Source organism: Leopardus geoffroyi, chromosome B4, assembly GCF_018350155.1.
Source record: "Leopardus geoffroyi isolate Oge1 chromosome B4, O.geoffroyi_Oge1_pat1.0, whole genome shotgun sequence".
In the NCBI taxonomy this organism is placed as follows: Eukaryota; Metazoa; Chordata; class Mammalia; order Carnivora; family Felidae; genus Leopardus; species Leopardus geoffroyi.
Window position 1 is genome coordinate 47,998,987 of NC_059341.1, and position 23,724 is coordinate 48,022,710.

At 34.8% G+C, this 23,724-nt stretch overlaps 1 protein-coding gene across 4 annotated transcripts in view; it reads left to right on the forward strand.

Moving 5' to 3' along the window:
- LOC123591027 (activating transcription factor 7 interacting protein) overlaps positions 1-23,724 on the forward strand; it is a 123,036-nt gene that overhangs the window by 56,804 nt on the left and 42,508 nt on the right. For 3 of the 4 annotated variants that reach the window (XM_045464736.1, XM_045464732.1, XM_045464734.1), the window contains exons 3-5: positions 3,460-3,540; positions 5,037-5,182; positions 6,507-6,644. In XM_045464736.1, the coding sequence (XP_045320692.1) occupies positions 3,460-3,540; positions 5,037-5,182; positions 6,507-6,644 (365 nt within the window). The remainder of the gene's footprint in view (positions 1-3,459; positions 3,541-5,036; positions 5,183-6,506; positions 6,645-23,724) is intronic. The other variant, XM_045464733.1, reaches the window with a different exon arrangement.

Below are 23,724 nucleotides of genomic sequence, written 5' to 3' on the forward strand. Positions count from 1 at the left end.
ATTGGTCTTAAAACTGTGCTCTGTTCTCTTTACATGGTAGTGGAATCTGTTACGGTAGTTACAGTAGTCCCCTTTTATCAATGGTTTCATTTTGCATGGTTTCAGTTTTTGCAGTTTTAGTTACCCACAGTCAACCATGGTCTGGCAGCAGATGATTCTTCTTCTGACTTACTGTCTTTAGTATTGACTTTCTGGGTCAGGGGTAGTCCAAATCTAGATGGTAATGCCTATGTCATTCACCTCACTTCATCTCATCACATAGGTATTTTATCATTTCACATCATCACAAGAACTGTGTGCAGAACAATAAGATATTTCAAGAGAGACCATATTTATATAATTTATTACTATTATATATAATATATAGCATACTATATATTATATATGTAAAATTATATATATATATATATTTCACCTCACTTCCTCTCATCACATGGGTATTTTATCATTTCACATCATCACAAGAACTGTGTACACAACAATAGGATATTTTGAGAGAGACCAATATATATGTATATATATATACATATATATATATAGTTATATACAATATATAATTATATATGTTATGTACTATATATTATATGTTATATATATAATAGTGTATGCTATTATAATTATTTTTAGTTACTGTTGTTAATTTCCTGTACCTGATTTATAAATTAAATTTTATCATAGGTGTGTATGTGTAGGAAAAAAATGTATAGGGTTCAGTTCTATCTATGGTTTCAGACCCTCACTGGGGGTCTTGGAACATAGCCCCTGCAAATGAGGAGGGACTGTAGCACATGTCATTTTTGTTGCTTTGTACCTTCTGAGGTATTACTTTCATTTTTCAATTCTTGACTAATTTTTAATGTTTTCAGAACAGAGTTATAAATGGAAGTACTGAACTCTGGCTCTTCCCTCTAGCTACTAACGTTTATTTGCTGTACTAACAGGAAAATATAAACCTCTGTCATTTCAGGCACTTTAGCAAATTTGTCTTAAATATAGCAGTTATGATGGCTCTGAGCAGCAACAAAAAATAATGAAAGATACCAGAAAGCAAATAGAAAACCATTTTAATTTTACAATAGTAAAAGAAAGACCTAAAAAGTATTGCAGATATACTGAGTAGGCCTGAAGACACTGTCATATTGTTGCATAGTACTGTATGATAACTGATGTTTACCAGATGACTAAAATCATAATCTGTTTATTAAGAAGGCTAGGAAAATAAAAATTTCTCTCTGGAAAAGTTCAGGCAGCAGTAGAGGAGGTACACATAATAGTTTGTCTTCCATTCACTCTTACGTTATGGACTCTTTTTTCTCTAGCTCCTGTTCCATCTTTTTCCTCTCTTTCAGAGCCATTCTTCAAGTTACAGTAATAGGCTAACACTATATTTTCCGTTTCCTAATTACTCTTTAGTTGAATTTTGATTTTCATCTTCCAGCATCCCTTCCTAATTGTTATTAGCGAAGTGACGTTGATGAACAGGCAATTTATAGAAAAGGAAATACAAATAGCCAATAAACATAAAGATTCTCAACTTCACAAAGCATATCAGCAAAATGTGGCATTATTGATAAAAGTGAAATTTGTTTTTTGAGTGGTATCATAATTTGGAAAATAAAGACTCTATAAACTTTCATCTCAAGCAGTCCAGCTACTCTATGTCTCTGGAAACTGGGTACTAAGAAATTCAAAAATCACCACCCTCAGTATTAAAATCAGGAGGATTTGGAAAACTATATATAGAAAAATAATGCTTTGTAATGAGTTTGTGATCTATAAGGGAGCAAAACAAATTTTCATTTCATTGAAACTGGAGTTGAAGGATAAGATCTTAAGATATTTCCAATGAGCATAGTAAATGGAGAGTTAATTTTCTAATGCTTTTTATTTTTTTTAATTTATTTTAAAGTTTATAAATTGGTTTAGTAGGGGCACCTGGCTGGCTCAGTGAGTAGAGCATGTGATTTTTGATCTCAGGGTCATGAGTTCAAGCCCCATGTTGGGCATGGAGCTTACTTAAATAGTCTTAATAATCTTTATGTGCTCTGTTAACTGTTTTGTTTTGACTATAGTCATGGTTTACAGCTTTGTTGTTTTACCTTAGCGTGAAAAAAATATTCTTAAGGGTCTTATTAATATGTTCATCAATGATCCTGTTTTCACCTAAAAGGTCTTTTCAGTCATTTTAGCCTTGTCTTCTACCATCAGGTTGTTGGGATTTAAACTTTGCTGTTTGGAGAAGAAATGCCATATCAAAATCTTTATATAATGCTATATTTCTTGTGATTACTTATTTAATTTTGGTTGCAGAATATGAGGAAACACCATGCATTATTGAAACCACTGGGGAGCCAGTTGCAGTGATGTAAGGAGGAAAAATAGAAACCCAAACATGTTAGTGAATTGTTCTTCTCCCCCATTTGATGATTATGTTAATTGAGGAGATATAGATTGATTTTCATCTAAATCAATGGGTCTAAAGACCCTTCTGGTACCTCTGGGATTTTATTTGTGTTAATAATGCAATTGTATAGACATTTTTAGCAGTATTTTTTGGTAGCATTCTTTAGTTATATTTTATTATATGCCTTATGAAAATTTACCTTTTTGTACATTGGACTTTTCTCATCTATATGATGGCAGAAATAATGTATAGGATTATACTAAGGATATGAAGTAATGTATGTCATGCACTTAACTCAGTTGTTGGCACTGGCATGAATTAAATTAAGCTTTCTTTATCTTTAGGGTAGTTTTTCCATTTCCATTTTATAAACTATCTCATATCCATTAAAATAACTTAATGATTTAATTTGTCTCATTAAAATTTTAGGTGTTTTGAATTTGCCAGTACTTTGTAATTTTTTTTTGCAATTGTCACAACTACTACAGTACTTTAGTTTTAATAATTGAATGTAATGGAGTCTAAATGCTTTATAATAGTTTTCGCATTTTATTAATCTACCGTTGACAGTAAATTACTAAGTCAATTCTTTGTTTTAAAATCTATAGTGTGAATTTTCTTCCACATTAAGAGCTTTTAAAAGTGGACTTGGTCATTCTGTGCTCTCTTTTTATTCCTAAAATGTTACATTTTGAGACCGATTTTATTTTATTAAAAAACAATTTTTTTTTTTACATTTATTTATTTTTGAGAAACAGAGTGAGACAAAGCATGAGCGGGGGAGGGGCAGAGAGAGAAGGAGACACAGAATCCGAAGCAGGCTCCAGGCTCTAAGCAAGCGGTCAGCACAGAGCCTGATGCAGGGCTCGAACCCATAAACTATGAGATCATGACCCAAGCCAAAGTCAGACGTTCAACCGACTGAGCCACCCAGGCACCCCAAGACTGATTTTATAAAAGTTTATTGACAGGATAGTTAATACCAAAGTGTAAATTACAATGAGCTGCTATGAATGCCAATGTAAGTAAGATTTCCTTTTTTATTTTTGTTACAGCAGAGGTAGAAACTAACGAAAAGGACAGCAAACCTGAGGAAGAAGAGCAAGTAATAAATGAAGATGAAAGACCTGAGAAAAGTAAGCATGCACAAAAAACTTGACCTGTTTAAAAAAAATAGTAATTCAATGTTTCTTCTTTTAAGGCTCTGAAATATACTTTAATTTCCATGAGATGACTTAAAAAATGTTTTTAGTTTAAGTGAAACACAGTTCAATCATTTTCTTGAGAGCTAACCCAAGGATTTTTGAAAGTATTATTTCATATACTTCAGTGTTTTATTTATACTTTTCATTGTTCCATAAGAAAGATTTAAGCTTAATATTTAGTAAAGTACTATCTGAATGTCTTGAGATAAATTGTGTAAGATTTATATTTAGAGCATGGGACTAATAATTTTCTCAGGAGTAATACAAACAAATGAAATTATGTATCTTAGTCTCCTTAAGGTACTTAAGCTTCATGGGATGGGGAATTGATGGAATGGGGTGTCATTAGGTTTATAAGATTATCATGGGGTTAGAAGTCAGGATACCTAGGTTCTATATCTTTCCCTGTCATTCTGGTTTCCATGTATGACATATAAGTTATGATTACAAGAGAAGTTATAGAAGAGAATTGGATTTTAAGAGTAGGCACATAGTTATATGGATATAGAGAAAAGTGAAGAGGGATAGTTATGGTTACATAAGGACATTTCCATTTAATAAGTGGAGATTTTAGTATTTTTACTTTATATATATTTTGAAAAAGAAACCAGGTAATAAAATTTGCTTATGATCTCATGAATGTTACCAATATATGAAATATAAAATTTTTAAATGAAGATCTTTGAATATCTTTACCAAATTGACTTTTATAATGACATTAATTTTATTTTTATTTATTTGACATTCATTAGAATATATTAAGAATAACTATTCTTATGTTATTTTTCTAAAGCTAATGATTAAGAATTTTTTTCTAAATTTACTGAGAAAAAATATACTGAAAAGGAAGAATTAAATAATTAAAGCTATGCACAGTTGTTAGAAACCTGTGACATGAGAATTAGTAATATATTTTGTCAAAGGATTTATGTGCACTATAAAGTTTAGGAAAGGGAATGAATATGAGCTGATTTCTCATATCATATCATATTCATATTTTAGGTGATTCTCAAGGAAAGAATATTTATGTTTATATTATACATTGCTCGGCCTTTAAGAAGTTCTTATTTAGTATATTGAAAATCATTTGAAGCTCAGAGCAAAGAAGCTACCTACTCACTTTTTTTTTTTTAAGTGTATTTATTTTGAGAAAGAGAGAATGTGCGCAAGCTGGAGAGGGGCAGAGAGGGGCAGATCTCAAGAACAGTGAGATCATGACCTGAGCCAAAATCAAGAGTCAGATGCTTAACCGACTTAGCCACGAGGTGCCCTTACCACACTTTTCTAATCTCAAAAACAATTCATAAAATAACTGATTGAGAATGGTATTGTTGTGATAGGTAGGAATAATACTTTGCTGAGAGTGGAGAAGAGGCATTAAGGTCTATAATAAAAACCTGATTAATCATTATGCTTTTTGTTCTCAGGTGAATTTTCTAGAAGAAAGCGTTCTAAGTCAGAGGACATGGACAATGTACAGTCCAAACGTCGTCGATACATGGAAGAAGAATATGAGGCAGAATTTCAAGTGAAGATTACAGCCAAGGGAGATATTAACCAGAAGCTACAAAAGGTGTTACAGATTATAAATCAAAAACCGTATTAAATAAAAAACATGACTATTTTTATTCTATTAGGTTTTTGACATTATTCTGTATTTTATTGGTATATTTGGGTTTTTCATAGAGAGAACTTGAAAAAATAGTTGAGCTTATTATTCTCAATAATTTAAAAAACTTTCTGATTCTTTTTTAAGATTTTATTTTTTCTTCTATATTGAACTTTATTCTAGTGGAAATATTAGAGTCTTATATGTTAACATTTTAATCTTTGTTACAAGCTGGTTTCATGGTTGTAAGTTCCTGTATTGTAAGTCTTTGTTATGTACTTTAGGCTCAGTATTAAAAATGATAGGGACAGAGCTTTAGAATGACTAGGGAAAGGGAGTATTTAAAATGTGGACTTATGAAACGTCAGCCAAATCTATGAAGCTAGAGTTAGAAATACTGAAAATACATAGCATTCGATATATTTTTCAAAATGTGTTAACAGATATGTATGAAAACTGCCTTTTAAAGAAGAATATGAAACTCAGCTGAAATTAATTTTTTAAGGTCTTGTAAATTTAATGATGAAATTATAACTAATCCAGGTTTTAGACTAATGTCCTTCCATTAAAATATAGTATAAATATACACATTGAAAAAAGAATAGTGAGGCAGTAAAAAATAGCTTTTTTTTCCTTCCAACTTTTAAATTTGTCATATGGAACTAATAATGCTTACTTAGTCTTTTTTATAGCGTTGTTACAAATATGAAGATAAGCATGTGAAAGAATTTTGAAACTTCTATTTGAAACTTCTGTGTACTGAGAGTTTACTCCTCTGCAACAGTATTACTCAAGTATGGGCCGTGGACATGCACTATGTATTATTCTATTTGTTATGGATCCAAAATAAGATAAATATGTAAATTGTGAGTAGGCATTCAGAAATATTTTATAGAAATTTCATAGTGCAGTGACGTTCTTACTGTCTCAAAAATTATCATCTGCAACAGATTAGAAATTTTAAAAACTGGTCCTTTCCTTTAATTGATTTCCTTTGAATCACAGTAGAAGATACAAGAAATAAATATTAAAACTTCAGTTTAAACTTATTTATAAAATTTCACCCTCTCGAAATTTTCTATTTTTAGTATAATTCTATCATAGCAGATATTACATCTGTAGAAGTGCAGGCTTTCAGCAGATGACATTGTGTCATGAATGCCAGCATGTTTTTCATTAAACTAATCAATACCATCAGTACTGTCTTATTAGTACATAAGAATATGTACAGTTTGCTGCTTGCTGAAATGCCTTCTTTGCTGTAACAAAGAAATGTGTATCTCTTTAGGTTGTACAGTGGTTGCTAGAAGAAAAATTGTGTGCGCTACAGTGTGCTGTATTTGATAAGACTTTGGCAGAATTGAAAACACGAGTGGAAAAGATTGAATGCAACAAGAGACATAAAACAGTTATTACTGAACTACAGGTTTGTATACTGACTTGAATTGTATACTCGTGTCATTATTTTTATAACTTATTTTTGAGGGCACATTTTCCAAATATTAGAAGTAAAAGTAGTCTCCATTAGTTTGCTAAGGCTGCCATAAAAAAGTACCATAAACTGGTGGCTTAAGCAACAAATGTATTGTCTCATAGTTCTGGAGGTTAAAAGTCTATGATCAAGGTGTTGGAAGAATTGGTTCTATTTGAGGTCTGTAAGAGAGAATCTCTTCCATGTGTCTCCTCTAGCTTCTGATGGTTTACTGACAGTCTTTGGCATCCTTGCTTTGTAGAAGCTTCATCCTGATCACTGGCTTTGTCTTCACATTGCAGTTTACCTGTGTGTGCCCAAATTTCCCCTTTTTACAAAGAAACCAGTTGTTTTGGATTGGGGCCCACCCTACCCCCCAGTATGACCTTATCTTAACTAATAACCTTTTTAAAGACCATATTTCCAAATTGAGTCACATTATGAGATACTTGGGGGTTCAGACTTCAATGTATGAACTTCTGAGGCACATATACACAGTTCAACCCATAATAGAGCTTCAAACCTATCTTAGTGGTTTTTAAATATTTTTTAGTCACTGAAGAAAGGCTGGTAGTATCTAGCATGGCATAAGTACCAAATAATATTTATTGTAAGTGATTCTGTTTATATTAATCCACTTCCTGCCACAGATCATATGTTATAAAGATGTTAGTTAATTTATATTTGTTAATAATTGCTACTTCATTTTTTATTAAATATAACTATATATTAACATGCAGTGCCAGAGCTTCTAATTGACTGAAATGAACACATGATAACATGCTGTAGTAATTCATTTTATTCCAAAACTAAGAAATTGGAAATTTTTATCAGTACATTCATTCTGTCATAGGTAAATGTATGGTTTCTATTAGGCTTTTCTGAAATTGGAGCATAGTCTATAGATGATGAGTTTGCAAACCACTTACAGAGGTTTATTGTACAAATGAGGTGGGCGCCTGGGGGGCTCAGTCATGTAAGTGTCTGACTCATGATTTCAGCTCAGGTCATGATCTCTAGGTTCATGGGCTTGGTCCCCATGCTGGGGACACAGAACCTGCTTGAGATTCTCTTCCTCTCTCTGCCCCTTCCCTATGTGTGTACTCTCTTTTCTCTCTCTCAAAAACAAAGAAATAAACATTAAAAACAAGCAAACAAATGACGGCAAAGTGGTCCATGAAAAGTGACTGTTTTCTAGTTATAAATTGCATTCAAAAGTGACTAGAATTTATGTATTATATTTCTCAGCCTAAAAGTTCTTTTTCTTGGTTTTATATTGTTAATTTTTTTTGAAGTTAGACTTTTTTTAAATAAGATCTTTGTAGTAATTTTGTAATTTAGAACAATACTAGTCCTCTTTCTTCCTTTAGCAGGTCTTTCTAACAGTAGTAGTGTTGTTTAATGACTAAACTTTATTTTACTAATACTGTTGAGAATTTTCAATTAGAACTTTAAAATGTTTGAAGATTTTAAAAAGTGATTTCATTGTTTCTCATTTTGTGTTTTTAGAACATGAGATTTTGACTCTCATATTCTCATGTAATACGCAAGTCCAGATCTCTTAATATTTAATGTACCTTTGCACTTGGTGTTTCTTGGTAGCCGCAGAATCTGAAGTTTTTCAACACCAAACCAAGCTTTCTTCCACAAATAAATCCACTTCCCATTGTTCCTTTTATTTGTAATTCTTGAATTCTTAGAAAAATTTTCCAAGAATATCTTTCCATTTTCCTTCTCATTGATAGTTTTTGAGTTCTTAGAAATAGGTCTCTCAGTCATTTCACATATGCAGTGGGTTATCAAATTATAACTTTTTAATTTCTTATTAATATCTATCTCTGGGGTGCCTGGGTGTCCCAGTCAGTTGAGTGTACGAATCTTGGCTTCAGCTCAGGTCATGTTCTCACAGTTCGTGGGTTTGAGCCCCGCATCTGGCTCTGTGCTGGTGGCACCAGAGCTTGCTTTAGATTCTCTCTTTTAGTATCTTTCTGTCTGCCCCTCCCCTGCTCATACTCTCTCTCTAAATAAATAAATAAGTAAACATTAAAAAAAAATTTTTTTTTAAAGCCTATCTTGTTTCTTCTCACTTTCCACAAGGTGCACATCAACTTCTGTGTGTATTTTTTTTCAATAAATATATGTATAATACTGTAAATGTGTTTTCTTTTTATAATTCCCTGATTATAGCAACAACCTTTTACATGATTACTCTGGTTCTACTTATTAAGTCCTTGCTGGACTTCCCAACTGCTGTACTCATCTTTCTAAAATACTGTTTGTCTCATTCACCTCCATATAGTCCAGGTTCCTCAGTTGAGTGCTACTATTCATATTTTGATTTTAATATTTGGATCTCTTAGTTTTTGATCCACTTTTCCTAATACCTACCAGTTGTTTCATTGTCCTACAGTTTATCAGTGTTCATAGTATTTTTATTTTAGGCTTTCAACTTCATATTGTTTCTCCCACTCACTCACCTATAATGATCTGTCCTTAGCCATGCCATTTACTTAAATTTTACTGAGCTTAATTTAGTACCTGTTTCTGTGTTGTTCTGATATTTAGTTTTTTATGGAAATAAAATTCAGATAATAACTGTTTTGGTCTACAATTCAGTGGTATTAGTATATTCACATTGTTGTGTGACTGTCATCTCTATCTAGTTAGAAACATTTTCATCAACTCAGAAGAAAACTTTTGTGTCCATTCAACAGTCACTCCCCGTTTTCCTTCCCCCTACTCCTTGGCAACCACTAATGTGATTTCTGTCTTATTGATTTGTCTAATTGATTATCGCTATTCTGCATATTTCATATGAACAGAATCATACAATATGTAACTTTTTGTGTTTGGCCTCATTCAAAATGTTTTTGGAGTTCATACACAATGTAACATGTATTTCAGTACTACATTCTTTTAGGCTAAGTAATATTTAATTATATTTGTATGCTATTGAAAGTGTTTGTATACACTGAAAATAAGTAAGTATTCAAGATGTGTGTAATCTCTAGAATAATCACTTAAGGAAAAAGCTAAAATACACACACACACACACACACACACACACACACACACATACATATACATATACATAATGAGTCTGTAGTATATAAACGCTTGACCCTTGAACAACACAGAGGTTGGAGTGCTGGCGCCTCCCTTGGTGCAGTTGAAAATCCATGTGTAACATTTGACTCCCTGAAAACTTAACTACTAATAGCCTACTATTGGTCTTAACCCTTGCTGCTGACTTTTTTATTTCAATTATCATACTTTCTGCTGCACAATTTTTATGTTTTTTTTTAGTAGTAAGAAGAGTTTATTTTATATATATATTTATGTGTGTGTGTATGTACATTATATATATAATGTATATATACACATATATAATTTTTTATATATATATTTAATTATATATATATAATTTTCTTTTTTTTAAGTGGGCTTTATGCACAACCCGGGGCATGAAATAATGACCCGGAGATCAATACCTGAGTTGAGATCAGGAGTCAGATGTTTAACTGATTGAGCCACCCAGGCGCCCCTTATTTATTTACTTATTTTCAAATTTTTATTTAAATTCCAGTTAATTAACATATAGTATAATACTGGTTTCTTGAGTAAAGTTTAGTGATTCATCACTTACATATAACACCCATTGCTCAACGTAAGTGCCCTCCATAATACCCATAGGCCATTTAGCCCATCCCCTGCCCTACCCACCTCCCCTCCAGCAATCCTTAGTTTGTTCTCTATAGTTAAGAGTCTCTTATGGTTTGCCTCTCTTTTTTTTCCCCTTTCCCTGTGTGTTCATCATTTTATATCTTCAGTTCCACACGAGTGAAATCGTATGGTATTTGTCTTTCTCTGACTGACTTATTTCACTTAGTATAATACACTCTAGCTCTGTCCATGTGATGGCAAATGGCAAGATTTCAGTCATTTTGATGGCTGAGTAATATTCCATTGTATATACACACCAAATCTTCCTTATCCATTCATCAGTTGATGGAGGTTTGGGCTTTTTCTATAATTTGGCTATTGTTGATAATGCTGCTATAAACATTGGGGTGCATGTGCCTCTTCAAATCAGTACATTTGTATCCTTTGGGTAAATACCTACTAGTGCAATTTCTGGGTCATAGGTATTTCTTTTTTTTTTTTTTTTTTTTTTCCAACGTTTATTTATTTTTGGGACAGAGAGAGACAGAGCATGAACGGGGGAGGGGCAGAGAGAGAGGGAGACACAGAATCGGAAACAGGCTCCAGGCTCTGAGCCATCAGCCCAGAGCCTGACGCGGGGCTCGAACTCACGGACCGCGAGATCGTGACCTGGCTGAAGTCAGACGCTTAACCGACTGCGCCACCCAGGCGCCCCTGGTCATAGGTATTTCTATTTTTAACTCTGAGGAACCTCCATACTCTTTTCGGAGTAGCTGCCCCAGTTTGCATTCCCACCAACAGTGTAAGAGGTTTTCCCCTTTCTCTACACCCTTGTCAACATCTCTTGTTTTGTGTGTTGCTAATTTTAGCCATTCTGACAAGTGTGAGGTGGTATCTCATCCTGGTTTTGATTTGTATTTCCCTGATGATGAGTGATATTGAGCATCTTTTCATGTGTCTGTTGGCCATCTGGATGTCTTCTTTGGAAAAATGTCTATTAATGCCTTCTGCCCATTTCTTACTAGGATTATTTGCTTTTTTGGGTATGGAGTTTGATAAGTTCTTTATAGATTTTTGGATACTAATCCTTTATCAGATATGTCATTTGCAAATATCTTCTCCTATTTCATAGGCTGCCTTTCAGTTTTGTGGATTGTTCCCTTCACTGTGCAAAAGGATTTTTCTTGATGAAGTTCCAGTAGCTCATGTTTGTTTTTGTTTCCCTTGTGTCCTGAGACATGTCTAGTAAGAAATTATTCTGGCCCAGGTCAAAGAGGTTGCTTCTTGTGTTCTTTCTCGTCTAGGATTTTGATGGTTTTCTTCCTGTGTTCTTTCTCGTCTAGGATTTTGATGGTTTCCTTTCTCAAACTCTGGTCTTTCATCCATTTTGAATTTTTATTTTATGGTATAAGAAAGTGGTCCAGTTTTCCCAACACCATTTTTTTTAAGTTTATTTACTTATTTTGAGAGACAGAAAGTGAACAGGAAGGGGCAGAGAGAGGGAGAGACAGAATCCCAAACAGGTTCTGCACTGCCAGCGTAGAGCCCATTGCAGGGCTCAGTCTCACAAACTGTGACATCATGACCTGAGCTGAGAGTAAGAGTCAGACATTTAACCAACTGAGCCACCGAGGCACCCCCAACACCATTTGGTGAAGAGACATTTTTCCATTGGATATTCTTTCCTGCTTTGTCAAATATTAGTTGGCCATATATAGTTGTGGGTCCATTTCTGGGTTTTCTGTTTTATTCCATTGATCTTTGTGTCTGTTTTTGTGCCAGTACCATCCTGTATTGATGACTACAGCTTTGCAATATAGCTTGAAGTTTCGAATTGTGATACCTTCAGTTTTGCTTGTCTTTTTCAAGGTTTCTTTAGCTCTTTAAGGTCTTTTTTGGTTCCAAGCAAATTTTAGGATTATTTGTTCTAGTTTTTGAAAAATGCTGGTGGTACTTTGATAGGGATTGCATTAAATGTGTAGATTGCTTTGGGTAGTATAGACATTTTAACAATGTTTGTTCTTCTAATCCATGAGCATGGAATGTTTTCTCATTTCTTTGTGTCCCTTTCAATTTCTTTCATAAGTGTTCTACAGTTTTCAGAGTACAGATGTTTTACCTCTTTAGTTAGGTTTATTCCTAGGTATCTTATTGTTTTTGGTGCAGTTGTAAATGGGATCGACTCCTGGATTTCTCTTTCTGCTGCTTCATTATTGGTGTATGGAAATGCAACAGATTTCTGTACAGTGATTTTATATCCTGTGACTTTGCTGAATTCGTGTATCAGTTCTAGCAATTTTTTGGTGGAATCTTTTGGGTTTTTTTTTGTTTTTTTTAATTTTTTTTTTTTTTCAACGTTTATTTATTTTTGGGACAGAGAGAGACAGAGCATGAACGGGGGGGAGGGGCAGAGAGAGAGGGAGACACAGAATCGGAAACAGGCTCCAGACTCTGAGCCATCAGCCCAGAGCCTGGCGCGGGGCTCGAACTCACGGACCGCGAGATCGTGACCTGGCTGAAGTCGGATGCTTAACCGACTGCGCCACCCAGGCTTCCCTCTTTTGGGTTTTCTACATAGAGTATCAGGTCATCTATAAATAGTGGAAGTTGGACTTCTTCCTTGTCAATTTAGATGTCCTTTATTTCTTTTTGTTGTCTGATTGCTAAGGCTAGGATTTCCAGTACTATATTAAATAACAGTGGTGACAATCAACACCCCTATTGTATTCCTTATCCCTAAAAGCTGTCAGCTTTTCCCCATCAAGGATGCTATTAGCTGTGGGTCTTTTGTATATGGCCTTTATGATGTTGAGGCTATGTTCCCTCTATCTCTGCTTTGTTGAGGGTTTTTATTAAGAATGGATGCTGTACTTTATCAAATGCTTTTTCTGCATCTATTGACAGGATCATATGGTTCTTATCCTTTCTTAATGTGGTATCTCACATTGATTGATTTGCAAATATTGGACCACCCTTTTGTAGTCCAGGAATAAATCCCACTTGGTTGTGGTGAATAATTCTTTTAGTGTACTGTTGGATTCAATTTGTTAGTATCTTATTGAGAATTTTTGCATCCATATTCATGAGGAATATTGCCTATAGTTTTTCAGTGGGATCTTTGTCTGGTTTTGGAATCAAGGTAATGCTGGCTTTGTAGAATGAGTTTGAAAATTTCCTTCCATTTCTATTTTTGGAACAGTTTGAGAAGAATAGCCAATTTGATTACTGATTCAATTTCTTTGCTGGTTATAGGTCTGTTCAAATTTTCTATTTCTTCAGGTTTTAGTTTTGGTAGTTTGTGAGTTTTATCTATTTCTTCCAGATTGCCCAGTTTGTTGGCATGTAATTTTTCATAAAATTATCTTATAATTGTATTTCTGGGTTGTTGGTTGTGATCTCTCCTCTTTCATTTGTGATTTTATTTATTTGGGTCCTTTCTCTCTCCATCTCTCTCTCTCTCTCTCTCTCTTTTTTTTTTTTTTTTTTTTGATAAGTCTGGCTTAGGAGTTTAACAATTTTATTAATTCTTTCAAAGAACCAGCTCTTAGTTTTGTTGATCTGTTCTACTGTTTGTTTGTTTGTTTGTTTCCCTATAAATTATTTGTACTCTAACATTTATTAGTTCCCTTCTTCTGCTGGCTTTAGGCTTTATTTGCTGTTCCTTTTCTAGCTCCTTTAGGTGTAAGGTTAGGTTGTGTATTTGAGACTTTTCTTGTTTTTTGAGGTAGACGTGTATTGCTGTGTACTTCCCCTTATGTCTACTTTTGCTGCATTCCAAAAGGTTCTGGAGTGCTGTGTTTTCATTTTCATTTGCTTCCATATATTTTGTTTTCCTTCTTTAATTTCCTGGTTAACCCATTCATACTTTAGTAGAATGTTCTTTAACTTCCATATCTTTGTGGTGTTTCCAAATTTTTTCTTGTGGTTGACTTCAAGTTTCATAGTGTTATAGTCTGAAAATATGCATTGTATGATCTCAGTCTTTTTGTACTTGTTGAGGCCTGATTTGTGACCCAGTACATGATCAGTTCTGGAGCCTGTTCCATGTGCACTTGTAAAGAATGTGTTTTCTGCTGCTTTAGGATGAAATGCTCTGAATATATCTGTTAAGTCCATCTGGTCCAGTGTATCATTCAAAACCATTGTTTTCTCGTTGATTATTTACTTGGATGTTTTGTTCATTGCTGTTATTGGGGTATTAAAGTCACCTATCATTGTTATCAATGATTTTCTTTATGTTTGTTATTTATTGATTTATATATTTGGGTGTTTCAAAGTTGAGGGCATAAATATTTACAGTTGTTAGATCTTTTTGGATAGACCCCTTTATAATGATATAGTGCCTTTCTTCATGTCTTGTTACAGTATTTGGTTTAAAATCTAGTTAGTCTGATAATCGTATGGCTACTCTGGCTTTCTTTTGATGTCTATTTAGCATGATAGATGGTTTTCCATCCCCTTTCTTAAAACCTTTCTTTTTTTTTTTTTTAATGTTTATTTATGTTTGAGACAGAGGGATAGAGTGTGAACAGGGGAGGGGCAGAGAGAGAGGGAGACACAGAATCCGAAGCAGGCTCCAGGCTCCGAGCTGCCAGCACAGAGCCTGACGCAGGACTCGAACTCACGAACCGCGAGATCATGACCTGAGCTGAAGTCGGATGCTCAGCCAATTGAGCCACCCAGGTGCCCCCATCCCCTTTCTATTTGGACGTGTCTTCAGGTCTAAAATGAATCTCATGTAGGCAGCATATGTATAGGTCTTCTCTTTTTATTCCATTCTGATACCCTATGTCTTTTGATTGGAGCATTTAGTCCATTTACATTCAGAGTGATTATTGATAGAAAAGAATTTCATGTGATTGTATTACCTGAAAAGTTGTCGTTTCTGGAGATTTTCTCTATTCCTTTCTAGTGTTTGTTGCTTTTGGTCTTTCTTTCCCACTCAGGGTCTCCTTTAATATTTCTCGTAGGGTTGGTTTAGTGGTCACAAACTGCTTTAGTTTGTGTTTGTCTGGGAAACTCCTTATTTCTCCTACTCTGAATGACAGCCTTGCTAGATAAAGTAGTTTTGACTGCATATTTTTCTCACTAAGCACATTGATATATCGTGCCACTCTCTTCTGGCCTGCCAAGTTTCTCTGGAGAGATCCTCTGCTAACTTGACCTGTCTTTCCTTTAGGTTAGGAATTTCTTTTCCATTACTGCTTTCAGGATTCTTTCCTTAAGTCTGTGTTTTGCAAATTTTGCTATGATACAGCTTCGTGTTGGCCAGCTTTTATTGATTTTGATAGGAATTCTCTGTGCCTCCTGGATTTGGATGCTGGTTTCCTTACCCTGATTAAGGAAGTTTTCAGCTGTCATTTGCTCAAGTAAACCTTCTCCTCCTTTTGTCTTTCTTCTTCTTCTGGGACTCCTGTGATATGAATGTTATTATGTTTCATGGAGTTGTTGAGTTCCTAAGTCTACATTTGTGATCCAATACTTTTCTTTCCCTCTTCCTTTCAGCTTCATTATTTTCCATAATTTTATCTTCTATATCACTTATTTTTTTCTTCTGCTACTTCCATTCCTGTGTTCATTACATCCAGTCATTTTGCATCTTGGTTATAGCATTTTTTATGTCAGCCTCACTAGTTTTTAGCATTTTTTTTTATTGCTGTAGTAAAGGTGTCTCTGTTTTTTCTATGCTTTTCTCAAGCCCAGCTATTATTCTTATGGTCGTTGTGTTAAATTCTGGTTCTGTCATATTACTTATATCTATTTCGATTAGCTCCTTGGTTGTGACCTCTTCCTGTTCTTTCTTTTGGGACGCATTCCCCCATTTTGGCATCTTACCTTGGTCTCTGTCTTTTATGTGGTAAGAAAGCCTGTGCTTTGTCCTATTTCCCCTAGAGCTGGCACTTTGCAGCAATTTATGATCATTAGACCTGGTGCATGTGGGGTGATTTGTGCTGGTCTTCTGCGGGAGGAGCCAGTATTGCTCTGGCTCTTAATCACACTTGCCCTAGTGAAAAAAGGCACCTGTACAGTGTAGGGGTGTGGGGCGTAATGTAAATGGCTCAAGCCCTTGTCATGTGCACTGTGCCACTTGCTGAAGTCTCTCCATGCTAATGGGAGGGGTGAAAAATGGCAACAGACCACTCTGTTCCCTGGAGAGGAGAGTGTATGCTGGCCAGTGTTCAGCATGCCCTTACAGAAGAGTAAACAGTTTAACCCCTTGTGCCCTCAGCTTCCATCCGATCCATGCCTTCAACCTGTGTCTGAGCCACTGGCAGCGCAGTGCTCCTTTGTTTTATTTATCTCAGGTGCCTGACTGGCTTTCTAAATTCCAAATTTTAGGGACCCTGCACAGGCCCGGACCTGCACTGACCCTCTGGGGAGGTTTTCAGTTCACTGTGGCTCACACATTTGTTCCAGAAGGATAGTTGCATGACTATGTAGGGGCTTGGATTTTATAAATGGTAAAGCATAGTAAAAAGCCTGCATCCAGGTTAGCTGCCCTCAGAAGGTGTCTCTGCTCATATGCCAATGAACCAAAGAGCCCAACAACACCCCCCAGCTCTTTTGTCCCCTTAGAGGCAGTGATGCTCTCAAATGCCATGCAAGGAAGGGGAGCTGTCTTTTCTAGCATGACACAGGATCCTTAGAGCTCGCTGTCCAAACTGAGGCCTCTGCCCTCTTTCTCCGTAGGAGCATCACTAAGCCTACCAGGCTCGACTCTGGTGATGGCATGAACTAAACTTCAGACTTCCAGCTTCACTGTTTGTAAAAAACTTGAGATAATCAGCTCTGACTCATTTTCCCTGTCAGTAGTTTTGGGGAAGTGTTTTTCTTTTGTAATCCCCTGCATGCTACTTTATCTCTTTCTCTCCCTCTCCCCCTCTCTCCCCCTCTCTCCCTCTCTCTTCCTCTCTCCCTCTCTCTCCCTCTCTCTCCCTCTCTCTCCCTCTCTCTCCCTCTCTCTTCCTCTCTCCCTCTCTCTCCCTCTCTCTCCCTCTCTCCCTCTCTCTTCCTCTCTCCCTCTCTCTCCTCTCTCTCCTCTCTCTCTCTCCTCTCTCTCTTCTCTCTCTTCCCCTACTCCTGACCTTCTCTCTTTCTCTTTTTCCTCTCTCTGTGATCAGGGCTGTGTCTGCTCTGTAGCACTTGCGATTCTTTTCTCCCCCAAATCACATCTCCACCCCTCCTACCTTCCATGATGTGGCGTCTTCTCCCTCTAGTTTTGCAGTTTGTTCTCTCAATCCTCAGGTTGTTTTCCTGGGTGTTCAGTATCATTTGAAAATTATCTAGCTGTGTTTGAGGGACAAGGCAAGATCCTCCTACTACTCTGCCGTCTTAACTCCTTTCCTCTGTATCTTTTCTTTACACAGTTTCTGTATCTTTGATATTCTGTTTGGAGAGACATTGTTTTCCTGGCTTTCATGTGTTTTCTTAAAGTTCTTTGTTCCATGTTTCTTTTAGCTCTTTGAACAGATTTTAAGCCATTTATTTAAAGTCTTTGTCTAATAAGTCCAATAACCTGAATTATCTTTCTGTTAATTATTTTCTTTCTGTGAATGGCCCATACTTTCTTTTCCTGTTGTTTCTTTGAATGCCTCCTAATTTTTTGTTCTTGTCGAGAACTGAATTTTTAAATATTATAGTGTGGCAGTTCTGGGAATCAGATTTTTTCCCCACTACCCAGAGTTTGTGGATGCTGCTTGTTGTGGTTTGTTGTTTATTGGTTTGATGACTCTTATAAACTGTTTTTTGAAAGTGTATATTCTTTGTTGTGTGTGGCTACTGAAGTCTGTGTTTCATGATCTTAGTGGTCAGGTGATGTTTGGACAGTTACCTTAAATGCTTAGAGCATAAAAAAGGAAAAAAGGAAGAAGGGAAAAAAAATACCTTCCCTATCTTTGTACATTGCCTTTGTGTTGGGGCACTTCTTCAATGCTTAACCAGGCCATTTATAACTTGCTTTATCCTTCACTTACTGTTTGCATAAGTGAAAGCTTAGGGTCTTTTCAGCCCATTTCTGAACATGCTTTTTTTCCTGGGCATTTGCATGGTCTTCTCAATTCCCCCATATGAGCATGAGCTTTTAAAGTCCCATTTTTGCTGTGTTTCACCTTTCCTAACTTTTTCCTTCCTAGGCTTTTCTATTTAAGGCTTGTCTATATTGGTGTCCTTTGCCCCAGGCTGCTATGCCAATAACTGTGCCTTTAAATCTTTTTGGGAAAAGCTGTCTGGGATGGTGCCCCAGCCTTGGGTATTACTCAGAGTTGAGGGAAACAGAGGCCAGCCTTTGTGCTGGTCCCTAAGGGAGTTGCCAGTTCCAGCAGGGTCCATACCCTTTCTGTGGCACTGTCAGGTCGTATCAGACGTTCAGGCTGTCATCTTCATAGCTGCTGCAGATCTGGGTATGGGGAATGGTGAATGGAAAATTTAAAAGACCACAGTGCTCTCTTGCTGCAAAGCAACAGCTTTATTCTTCCCTAAGTCTTCCCCTGGCTGTTCTAAGTTTTTGAGTAGATTCCAGAGTTGTGCAAAAGTTGATTCTAACAATGTTTGTCAGCTCATTAGTTGAGTTTGGGAAGGAACTGCACCCTGAAGTTCCCTACTCTGCTATTTTCGGTGATGTCACTCTGTTCCAATATTTTTATTATTATTACTTTCTAGTATTTAAAACTTACATATCACTTACTTCAGCAAATAATTATATATTTTGCTAAATTATTTATTTTTTTATATACAGCTGACCATAAGCTTTTTGAAAATCCTACCATGTATATGTATATTCTGTATTTCATTCCATAGCAATTGATGAGTGCATCTTTCTCATTTGCATATGTATATATCCATTTATTATATCTGACTCACTTTGGCAAAATCTTACTGAGTTTTATAAAATTCACAGTTAAGGTGTGCCTGGGTGGCTCAGTTGGTTGAGCATCCAAATTCAGCTCTGGTCATGATCTCAGGGCTCCTGAGTTCTAGCCCTGCATCAGGCTCTCTGTTGTCAGGATGGAGCTCTCTTCAGATCCTCTGTACCCCCCCTCTGCCCCTCCCCTGCCTCCCCCGCTTGTGTGCACATGCTCTCATTCTCTTTCTCTCAAAAAATAAATATTTAAAAAGATAAATAAAGGTTAAAACACATTTGAAAACATAATCTGATTGAGTTTAGATATTTTGCTATAAGGAATAAATATAATTACTAATTTTTATATTAGTGCTCTGTTTTAATGTAGCAGTTATTAAAAAATAGACTTTTGAGGGATTCATGATCCTTTTGCTGTAGTGTAAAAATTTGTTATACTTTGGAAAATTTGGTGAAAGCATAGCATTAAGTCATGTAGACTTTACTTCTAGAGAAAAGTTCAAGAAGTTCTCTTTTCTGCTAAAGATTTTAAGGTATAAATTTCTTTGTAGATACAGGAAAGTAGATTTTGATTGATTTTTGTATCCGTCATCGTTCTAATGTATTTTTAAAATGGGCTAGATGGGGATTATTTAAAATTATTTTTATGACTTTATACTTGTTTGCTGTGTGATACAACTTTTGTCCACATCTTTTTATTAATGCCTGTTTTAAAATGATTACCTCCTTTTCTGTGTACTACACATATTTTATAAGAGCTGAAAATAAATTCAGCACTAAAATATCTGGAGAATTAGTTATATAATAATTTTCTATATTACTTTAGGGACTGGTTGCTTTCTGAATTGTGGAAAAGTTTCGTGTATTTTCACTTTTTCAGAGATGTCAAATTGTGTAGTATAAATCTCAACAGTTATTTCCATGAATTTAATTATTTTTTAAGTAAAAGGGTGTATGATTTTTAGATTTATATAACTTTGATGCATTGTCAAGATTAGAACTATAGTAACTTCTAAGAAAGTCTTAAAATGCAGATATTTGTCATTTGCTGTGGGTTCAATAGCAACTGTGTAATAAAAATAGAAATAGTCAGCAAATATTTAGCTTTTCTACCCCTCCCAGATCATAACTCTTCCCAAAACATATTTCCAGAGAATTGCTAAAAGACAGTAAAAATGGAAATTCTCCACTCTTTAGATCAGAACTGTACTTAAAGCACTGAATATCAAAACCTATAAGTTAAAGCCACAGTAGTATTCAAAGGGACATTTATAACTTTAAACACATTACTACTAAACAAGAAATTAGAAGAATATTATATGTTCCTGTCCAATGCTAGGAAAAAACAACAATTAAAACTAAACCCCAAGAAGGAAGAATGAGTTAATAAATTAATAAAATAGCAAAAAGCCTAACCCATTTTGAATATTGAGCAATGAAGATAAAAGCTTATTCTTGGAGACAACTTAAAAGCAGGTTAAGTTTTGATCTATAAATGATAAGTGTAAATAAACTGCATAAGGATTCAAAAACGAGACAAATACACAGAGGACATTAAGAGAACGTTAGTATACCCAACTTAAAAAAAGTTTTTTTTAATGTTTATTTTTGAGAGAGAGGGAGACACAGAATCCGAAGTAGGCTCCAGGCTCTCAGCTGTCAGCACAGCACAGCACCTGGGGCTCAAACCCATGAACTGTGAGATCATGACCTGAGCCAAAGTTGGTTGCTTAACCGACTGAGCGACCCAGGCGCCCCTACACAACTTTATACCTATGCAGTCCATTTTATTTAGGAAGAAAGTAGAAAGCCTAAAATTATAAGGAACTCTGTTAAAATTACAACCAGTATCATATTTAATAGTGGATTGTGGAAATACTTCCACTGAAGTTGGGATGCCTATTATCTGTACTACTAAATAGAGTTTTGGTGGCAGTCTGGGCAATAAAATAATGACAGGAAAAATAAATTAAAAGTAATGATTGGGAACTCGATAGAATTAACTTGGCAAACTATTGAAAAAGTAGGAAATTTAGAAATTACTTGGTTGAAGAAAAACAGTCCAATAGTTTTTCTATAGGAAAACAATCAATAACAAGTAAATAGGAGAAAAAGATTTCATATATGGTAGATATTTAAAAATAAAGAAGTGCTTAAGAATAAACCAAAAAAGAACTTTAAGACCATTATGAAGTGAAAGGATAGAAAAAGAAAACCTGTGAGTTTCTACCATGTTCCTAGACACGAAGACTTGATTCCTTTCAAATTACTGATTGTATAGATGCAGAATACTCAAAATTTCAAGTGGATTTTTTTTATAGAAATGGAAAAGCCATCAACACTCCTTGGAATATAATATTCCGTTGGTTATTATTTATAAAATGCCATTTTAAGTAGTTTTAACTAAAAATAGCTTTTTCACTTTTTCTTTTGGTTCCCCTTCCCACCCCTGCAACAAGTAAATCTGCGGTTGCCTAATCCAAGAGATGGTTTTGAATAATGGGTATGTGTGTCCGTTTATTCACCAGCCTTTTTGGGTGCTAATAATTTGTCAAGTCAGACTTGATGCATGATTAAGTCTTTTCTCAATTGTTTCCTAAGAGTTTCCTTGGTGCATAAGCAAGGAGATCCCTAGTTTGCCTCGTTTGCAAAATAAGGGTCAATATGTCTGAATCTCACCAATTTATGTTACTTATATTTAAACCTACCCTTATGCCATTATACAAGAAATGATAGATAAACCTAGGGAAGAGACCAAGAGCAAAATGAAACAAAACTAGTAAAGACATAGTAATAGAATATGACTTTCCTGGACTAAAAAAATGACTTGTTTATATAGTTTTTTGAAAATCTCACACAGTACTTGCCAAGATAGAGTCCTAATCTTAGACACATTATGGCAGATATTTTGAAGTATAGTTCAAAAAAATTGTACAGTTTCCTAAATGAAAATAACAACAAAAAGGCTGGTCTTTGATTTCTTTTTTATAACATTAAATTGGAGGCAGTCAGTCAGTGTCCAGATTTTGATTTTATTTCTCTAATAGTTTAATTTTTTAAGTGATAAAATTCTTTTTATTTGTTTTTTATTTTTTTAATGTTTATTTATTTTGAGAGGATGAGGTGGGGGAGCGGCAGAGAGAGAGAGAGAGAGAGAGAGAGAGAGAGAGAGAGAGAGAGAATGAACCCCAAGCAGGCTCTGCACCATCAGTATGGAGCCTGACATGGGGCTCAGTCTCATAAACCATGCGATCATGACCTGAACTGAAATGAAGAGTTGGGTGCTTAACCAACTGAGCCACTCAGGTGCCCTGATAAAATTCTTTTTAAAAAGTAATTAAGTACTGTATATGATGTGAAAGTGAAGTCCTTATCTTTATACTCTCCCTCACTGCCTGCCAATGCTAGCCTCTAGAAGTAATTACTTTTAACTTTGGTATTTATTCCTTCTAGACATTACCTCATATATATATATCAAAATGACATTTTAGTATAAGTAAAAATAGTATAATAATACCATACAGACTATGCAATTTACAGAATATCCACCAGATAGAGGCAAGAATGAAAGACATTCTTGCATAAATTGGGACAGAAAACACTTTCCCATATATATTTCTTGAACAAGTTGCTTGAAATATTTTAGCCACAGAAAGGTAAATTCATATTAAGAATATAAAATTATGCTGTACGTCTTTGGGTGTTAAAAACATGTGTAAATACTCAAGTCGTGAGGAAATCTTCGTCTTCAGAGTCCTATGTGATTGATTGCCTAGGACTTAAAAGGACTTGTCAAAGGACTTAAATACTTCGTAACATTTGCGGTCTCCTTCAGAAGTGACTACTTTCTGAAAGAAACTTTAAAAGTAAATAATACCATTTTCTTTTTATGATACGTTTATATTGGATAAAAGAAATTTTCTGGAGGAATTCTTCCCTAGGCAGGTCTCATGAACACACTCAAGTTTAGTTTAAATTTCTTGAAAATATATTTAACATAAGATGGCAGCAGCAGTTAACAGCAACAAAAACAGTTGAGTATCACATCTATGCCTTAGTAAAAGACTTAAATACAAAATATTCATGTGGTGTTGAGGTATTTTTCTGTTTTTTCTTTTCTGTTTGTTTTCTTAAATTTTCTGTGAATGTGTATTTGGGCAAAATATGTGATCAGGCATTTTATAGAAGCAGTGCAAGTGATTAATAAAATAATTATATTGAAATGTTAGTAGTAAGATAACGTTTTTGTTAGGTTATTTTAAATTAACACTATTAAGTGTTTCACAGAATAATATATGAGTAGTCATATATACTGCTATTGAAAGTATAAATTAGCAAAGCCATTCTGAAAAAGAAATTTAGATATTTGATAATTATTAGATAATTTAGTTATCAATTATCATTTAGATAAGAATAATTATTTAGACAAGAGCTATTCTGTCTCAGAAGGTACACCTGTGTACTACCCAAGGAAATAATCTGAAAGAACAAAATTATTGCATTGTTATTTGACTA